This window comes from Asterias rubens, chromosome 7 (genome assembly GCF_902459465.1).
Source record: "Asterias rubens chromosome 7, eAstRub1.3, whole genome shotgun sequence".
Taxonomy (NCBI): Eukaryota; Metazoa; Echinodermata; class Asteroidea; order Forcipulatida; family Asteriidae; genus Asterias; species Asterias rubens.
In genome coordinates, this window is record NC_047068.1 from 18,255,181 (window position 1) to 18,263,073 (window position 7,893).

Consider the following 7,893-nt stretch of genomic DNA (forward strand, 5'->3'; position numbering starts at 1 on the left):
TGCTAACAGACTCATTAATTATCAAGAAAATCCATACAGGTATTGTGCCCATTTGGCAATTAACTCAAGATAACACCAACAAATATTCTGTACTAAAATCTACCCTAACCATTACTTTAAAAAAATAGATTTCTGTATTTTTAGTCAATCGATGGTTTTCATTTTGATGGTGCTAATTGATCTCATTATTGTCATTATTTTTCCTAAAGAATAATGTGTTGGAGTTGTGGTCACTGTTTGACTTCTTAATGCCAGGTTTCTTAGGCACAGAGAAACAGTTCACGGCAAGATACGCTAAACCCATCATACAAAGCAGAGACGCTAAGAGCTCATCCAAGGAACAAGAAGCAGGTTAGTCCTATGGGTGCGGTAGGGGTGTGATTCCTCTATGTCAAAATAAGTCCATGACATGTAGCTAGGCCCTGAATTAACACATTGCACCCACAGCAATTGCCATGGTGCCCTGTGCTTACGCTGTGGTGCCCTTTGCAAAGTTCCAATACAAACATTTTCTTCATATAAGTGCCCCTTACCAGAGGAAAATTGCTGTGCCCCCTCAAGAGCAAAGTTCAAGGCCTGGTAGTCGGATAACAATTCTCTGGTGTAATTTTTATTTTATTTTTTCCATTGGACTGTGGTGCTTTGAGAGACATGGTTTTACTTGTTGACTGGCACACGGTTCTCCGATACACTAAAGATGTTCCACATGACAATGCAGCACTGTTTGCTTTTTGCCTTTCTCTTTTCATTTTGTTCCCACTTTACTTCTTCTGTTACACCAGTACACCTGTTTATGTCTTGTGTTGTAATTTAGTCTTCAAGAAAAACTCTTTAAGGGTCTTAATTTCAGGCTACTAACTATTTTTCATTTATCAATTTTTTCAAAGTTTGAAATTTCAATGTCTGGTTTCCAAACTTATTAGGTGCATTAGCAATGGAGTCCCTCCATAGACAGGTGCTACCATTCCTACTGAGGCGTCTTAAAGAGGATGTATTGGATGACCTTCCTCCTAAGATAATACAGGACTACTACTGTGAGCTCAGTCCCCTTCAGGTACAGGCTTGACCTTTAATATATTAGTATTCATGTAGCTTCTTGTTTTTATGCTCCACGGTTTGCTAAGCCACCGAAGGGGCACACTGTTTCTGACATGTCCTTCCGAGTGTGGGTGTGTAGGTACACACATTCAAACCAGGGACCTATAACCAAAGAGGCCAATAGGTCCTCGGTTTGGGAAAGGTCTACAGTTGGAAAACGTGTAAAAAACCAATGGGAGCTTCGTTTAAAAAAGTTAGTATAAAGAAAAGAGAGACAATAGGAGGCCACGGTTGCAGACATATAATTAACAGCTTGTATGTGTGCGTGGCCTCACTGAAGCACCTTTTTGAATCAAGTTTTCTAAGTTCCCACTAAGTGTTTCTTCAGAAACTGAATTGAAGTACCCTGTAACTGACGTTATGTAATGCAATCATTGACAATAATTCAATGACTTGGCATATCTACTTCAAACTTGTTATTTGATTTGGTTTTGGCCTCTAGCAGCAAGCCTATTGCTTTTTTGCAGTGGTGTACATGTAATCAAGTAATTTTTGCTTTAGGTCAGGTCAAGTCAGGTCAAGTCAGGTCAAGTCGCAAGTCATCTTGCTCAAGTCAAGTCAAGTCGCAAGTCAAATTTTGTCAAGTTAAAGTGACAAGTCTTACACATTTTTCCCTCTTCAACATATGTAGCTCTATAAATCAAATATTGCTTCATCTTCATCCAAAAGGTGCAACTGTATGAAGACTTTGCCAAATCAAGGGCTAAGAAGGGTGTAGAGGTGACAATATCAACCCCAGATGATGAGAGGCAGCCACAAGACAAGCCACTAGCACCGGCCACCAGCCACATATTCCAGGTAAGTTCCAGTCAGTGAATTTGGAAGATACTATGCGGTAACCCACTGCTAATCTGACACTGACATCTGCTCTAGCTACGCAAAGGTCATGGGTTTGATTATTGCACATACATGTATTCGAGCATTGGACCTGTTGAAGTGTACATTAATGTTACCCATTAAAGTTATTGTTGCGGGTCAGTGCTTAGCAGAAAGAGCACTGGACTCAAGCTCTGATATTTCTGATCAGCAAAGTGTTTGTTAAGCACGTACAAGAATCCAGTGCACTTATCATAAAGATAATTATTTTATTATTATTATTATTATTATTATTATTATTATTATTATTATTATTATTATTATTATTATTATTATAAAGAGAAGTTGTTCGCCCCAGTATTCATGGTTTGATTGGCAGCATGATGCGCCATAGCACCTTGTAAAAGTATATTGGTGATGTATAAAAAAAAAAGGAACACCTCACAGGAAAATACTGAATAACGGATATGAGTGCTTTATAAGAAGCCATTATGTATTAAAGGAACATTACAGAATTGGTTTATGCTAACAAAACAGTTACTGGCAGTGTAAGCCCTTTATGTAATCCACCATATACATAAACTGACAAACCTGTAGACGGTTGATCGACCATCTGGGTCACGAGAGAATACTGAAAAACTGATTACAAATTTTGCATTGCATCAATGCCAAAACAAAAATGAATAAAACGCTCACTGAGCGATAAACTCCAAACGTGAAATTAGATTATTTATTTCTCATTAAACATGACATTTCAGGATGAAATATTTCAAGGGATGTTTTCTATTATCTTCATCATTAGACCGTTTAAGTTTTATGTAAATCTGTTATCTTCACGGTTTTTGTATCTTACCAATTCTGTAACATTCCTTTAAATATTTGTTTTCTTTATGTGTTATTTACTTGCAGGCATTACAGTACTTACGTAAAGTGTGCAATCATCCCTTGTTAGTCCTGAATAAGAAGCACCCTCAATATGACTACATCACAGGGCAGCTCAGCGAGCAGAACACCTCACTACATGATATTTCTCATGCACCCAAACTAACAGCTCTCAAGTAAGTTCTGTTCATAAACAAAGCTCTTTCATCTTCAAAACAGTCTTGAAAACACTCATTCTATCAGGGACACCCATACAGGTGTATTGTACCCAGCTGTACCCAGATTGGGTTGTGGAGAGTGATGGGGCTCAAAATGAGTGCAGCTCATTTGCCCATTCTATCAGGGACACCCATTCAGGTATTGTACCCAGTAATACCTAAATTGGGTTGGGAAGAGTAGAACACCTCACTTCATGATATTTCTCAAGCACCCAAGCTAACAGCTCTCAAGTAAGTTCCACAAACAACGCCTTTTCATCTTCAAAACTGTCTTGAAAACACATATTTGTAAGGAATATTTATTCCTAATTCCAAGGAACCTTTTCTTGCCTTCGCACCATTGGCAGACATCCACAGGGGAACTTTGTTATTGGAGCAAGGGCCTTGTGGAAACAAGCACTACAGAAAATGGCACTATTATCTAGAATATTTGTTCCTGATAGGCGCTGAACACAGGCTGCGTCAAGTGTTCTATTTTTTCTGTGCAACAACCAATCAAATTTGTACGGAAAAACCACAAGATCACAGGGCTTGTACCTCAAAATATTTACTGGACCCAAAGTTTTCTTATAAGACCAGAAACAAAAAATGGAAACAATTTTTTTAGTAAGTGTTTTCCTATTAGGGATTATTCTTCCTGCATGGACATAATCTGTTTGGATTTTCGGCGGTATCTAAAAAATGCAATCACCATTGGAAATGAAATTTTCACAGGTTTGTTTTATTGTGTTTTTCTACATTTGTATAGCATTAAAACAATCAAACGGTAAAAATATAAAAGGTATTCTTTGCATTAAATAAAACTCTAATAAACTTGATTTGTTTTATACAGGCAGTTACTCCAGGACTGTGGTATCGGAGTGGAGGCAATGGGGAACGAGCAAGAAGGGTTAACGGAAGCCGTCGTTGGACAACATAGAATTCTTCTCTTCTGTCAACTCAAGAGTATGCTTGACATCGTTGAGAAGGACCTCTTAAGGTAAGGGTGCTGAATAATCATAAAAATTCATAGAAATATGCAGTTCTTATATTGCGCTTTATCACACTAGAGGGCACCTCAAACCACTCATTACTTTTTCTACATGGCATGCAGAGTTAGGTTTTTGTTGATGTTATATTTGCATCGGGATAAAGAATATAATTTTTGTTTGCGTTTACACCGATGTGTATTAGGCACGGTATACGTTCCAAAGTTCTAGGTAAAAATAAATTAAATTATTTTTCTATTAAATCGTTGCAATACCCACTGCTAACACGTAGGATTCAAACTGCTTCTACAATCCCGGCCAAAATGCTTGAGCCACCCTTTCCTGATACAACAGTTCCCTGTGCACTTCCCATTCACATTCACATTCAAAACATTTGCCCGCCCCCCGCCCCCGCTCAATGTTGACTGTAATTCGGAACACAGTCGGCAAATGGAACCAACATTGAAAGGGGGCAGGGGGGCCCAACGAGATATGGCCGGGATTGTAGCCACAGACCTACATGTAGCCCAGTGGTCTAGTGGTAAGAAATCTGCTTTAGCAATGCAAAGGTTATGGGTTCGAATCGCAACCGATTGAATTTATACTTTATCAACTTCATACTTTTTTGTCTTTTAACTACTGTTTGTTGATTTGTATTTTTTAAATTGTTATTTCAGGAAGCATATGCCCAATGTAACCTACCTCCGACTGGATGGCAGTGTACCAGCAGGACAAAGACACGACATCGTACACAGGTACTCATATATAATAGCATTATGGGAAAGCTCAAATATAGAATGAGAACATCCCTTTCATCTGACAACTTACACCTGTTATCTTCATGTAATTCCTTTTCCAAACAGTGGACTTAATTGGATCATGCAAAAACCAGAAGGGCAGCTCAATGCCCCAAATACCCCGACTAAGAACCTAAATGTTCACTGAGTTTGTCACATTTTGACCCAATCTAAATTGAAGTGGAGCTTTAGAGGGGACTATGTACGGACTGACCTTGTGCCAACTACTATTGAAAGCATAGGACCATTCGCATAACTCGGAATGCGCCCCCCCCCCCCTCTTATGATTCATGATGCTTGAAAAGCTTCCTATTTACTTTGTATTCAGACCGAGATTGTTTTTTCTTCTTCTAGGTTCAACAACGACCCCTCAATAGACATGTTACTACTAACTACTCATGTTGGAGGCCTAGGTCTGAATCTAACTGGAGCTGATACTGTGGTGTTTGTTGAACATGACTGGAACCCTACCCGAGATCTACAGGTCAAGAATCTTGTTAAATTTCCTGAACAAAGAAATCATTAGCCTTTTATGAAACTTCAGCTTGTGGTCTGATTCCTGCTTGGGCCCCATCATCAATTTTGGAACACTGTACATTTTATGGACAGGTTTGCGGTAGAACCATGAAATGACTGTCTCTAAATTTGTTGGGCTGGTTCTAAAAAGAACCTTTGCTTGACGTTTCGATCGGTATGCTCTGATCGTCTTCTAGAGAAACGTGTACCTTTTGTACGTCAAATAAAGCCAGAACCTAAGCCAAGGTTTGGAAGAGCCCATAGTTTTAAAAGGATGTTTTTTTTCAGAGATCAGCAGGTAAAGATTTATAGAGCTACTTAAGCAGACAATACAGTTTTCTGCTTAGCACAAATGTGCAGCATACCAGTCAAACATTTTACATGTTTCGTGGTAATTTAGCTGGTAACCTTAATCTGGTAAGCATTGCTGTGTGAAGCTATTTTTGTGCTTAAGCTAGTCTATGAAATTGGACTCGGTTGATGTTGTTGTTGCTGATGAAGTCAAACAAACTAAGACCAATGATAGATCTGTGACATCTATGAAGTGATAAGCAATCTGCCAATGTCTTTTATAGTCTCCTTTGGATTGTTTGTAAACCCCTTTTTCTTATTTTTATGTCCTGCAGGCAATGGACAGAGCTCATCGTATCGGCCAGAAGAGAGTCGTCAATGTTTACAGACTCATCACCAGAGGAACGCTGGAAGAGAAAATCATGGGGTAAGTTATGTTATCAAGAACACAGAACTAAGGGCAGTCAGGTATTATTCCTTGCCTTCCATCTCTGGGACCCCAGTTCAAATCCCTGTCGGGGGCACTATGTGGATTGGACGGTTAGGTTGCTGTATCTGTATCTTGCCTCGCCTTCCACCTCTGGGACTCAGGTTCAAATCCTTCTGGGGGCACTATGTGGATTGGACAATTAGGTTGGTGTATCTGTATCTTTCCTCGCCTTCCACCTCTGGGATCCCAGTTCGAATCCCACCAGGGGCACTATGTGGATTGGACGGTTAGGTTGGTGTATCTGTATCTTTCCTCGCCTTCCACCTCTAGGACCCCAGTTCGAATCCCACCAGGGGCACTATGTGGATTTGGTTTTCAGTCCCTACCTGATTGTGTGGGATTGCCCTGGATTATTTTTCTGGGTTCAACCAATAATTCCTTGTGTGTAAATTACTGTTTACTCATTACTTTCCCGAGTCTTGTGAGAAAGATTCCCTAGCCATATTATTTGGGTGAGATTTGAATCTTTGACCCTTTCCATTAAAGAGCAGATGCCTTTTCACTGAACATCTGATGTATAGGTATAGCTAACATGAATTATTGCACTGCATTTTATTGGAACAATTTTCACAGGAGTGAATAATTCATTTTTGGTTTATCACATAAATGTTTTTACTTTTTATCGTTGATGTTATTTACTCTGAAGTGAATGCTTCATTCTTGGTTAATCATATGTATGATTTCACTTTTATTTAAGTATTTTTCACTGAAGTGATTTCTTAATTTGTTGTGTCTCACATCAATGATTTCACTTTATTTTATTGAAGTTATTCTCACTGAAGTGATTGCTTCCTTGTTGGTTGATCGCATGGAAGATTTCACATCACATGATTTTTATCTCATTCTATTGAACTTATTTTCACTGAAGTGATTGTGTATCACACGAATGATTTCACTTAATTCTATTAAGGCAATTTTCACGAAAGTAATCGCTTTATTCTTGGTTAACCACATGATTAACTTTACTTTTATTGAACTTATTTTCACTGAAGTGAATGCTTATTCTTGGTAAATCACATGAATGTTTTCACTTCATTTTCAACAGGCTGCAGAAGTTCAAGATGAACATTGCGAATGCCGTCATAACTCAGGATAACTCCAGTCTGCAATCCATGGGAACAGATCAACTTCTAGATTTATTCTCACTCGATCAGGTAATCCAGCCATGCGTAAAGATTGCTTGGGTTAAAGTGCAACCATGCATGGTGAAGTCATTGTGGCGTGTTGTGGTGAAGCGGCAGGGCAAAGAAACCTGCAAGTTTCTTGCGCGGGATTCGAACCCACAGCCCCACTTTTATATTTATTGTGATTATACCCTAAACGCACTGTATACTCGGTGCTTTGCCCCTGGAGTAGCTGCTAGCACCTGTTCTTATTCAATCACTGTTCTTCTCAGCTCTCCTACACTTCTACCACTCCACTTTGTCACATTGTCTATTCACATTGTCTATGGGCTGCCTCTGCTCGAGTTGTACCTGTAGGCAGACCATCTACATGTATAACTGCGCCTGGTAGGCCTCCCTGTCTCATCACTTATGTTTTTGATTATCTTGGTTGAAAATAACTAACAATATATTTTCTGTTCTGACATACATTCTTCTTATAAATTGATTTTTACTTCTGTCATCAGGGCAAGCCAGGAGGATCTGAGGACCCTAAGAAGGATTCAACCTCCTCAGCAGGAGGATCAGGTAAACAGACGACTAGCAGCGTCTTGCAAGGATTGAATGAACTCTGGGATGAGAAGCAGTACGAGAATGAATACAACCTGGATACATTCATGAACTCTCTCACAAGTTGATTAATGTCAAAGGGTT

At 39.2% G+C, this 7,893-nt stretch overlaps 1 protein-coding gene across 1 annotated transcript in view; it reads left to right on the top strand.

Moving 5' to 3' along the window:
• The window catches only part of LOC117292476 (TATA-binding protein-associated factor 172-like), a 38,448-nt gene extending 30,555 nt beyond the window's left edge, over positions 1-7,893 (top strand). Inside the window, exons 29-38 of the mRNA XM_033774525.1 lie at positions 210-351; positions 924-1,054; positions 1,768-1,896; positions 2,824-2,972; positions 3,847-3,993; positions 4,660-4,737; positions 5,134-5,263; positions 5,922-6,013; positions 7,122-7,230; positions 7,707-7,893. Of these exons, the coding sequence (XP_033630416.1) occupies positions 210-351; positions 924-1,054; positions 1,768-1,896; positions 2,824-2,972; positions 3,847-3,993; positions 4,660-4,737; positions 5,134-5,263; positions 5,922-6,013; positions 7,122-7,230; positions 7,707-7,877 (1,278 nt within the window). The 3' untranslated portion in view covers positions 7,878-7,893. The remainder of the gene's footprint in view (positions 1-209; positions 352-923; positions 1,055-1,767; positions 1,897-2,823; positions 2,973-3,846; positions 3,994-4,659; positions 4,738-5,133; positions 5,264-5,921; positions 6,014-7,121; positions 7,231-7,706) is intronic.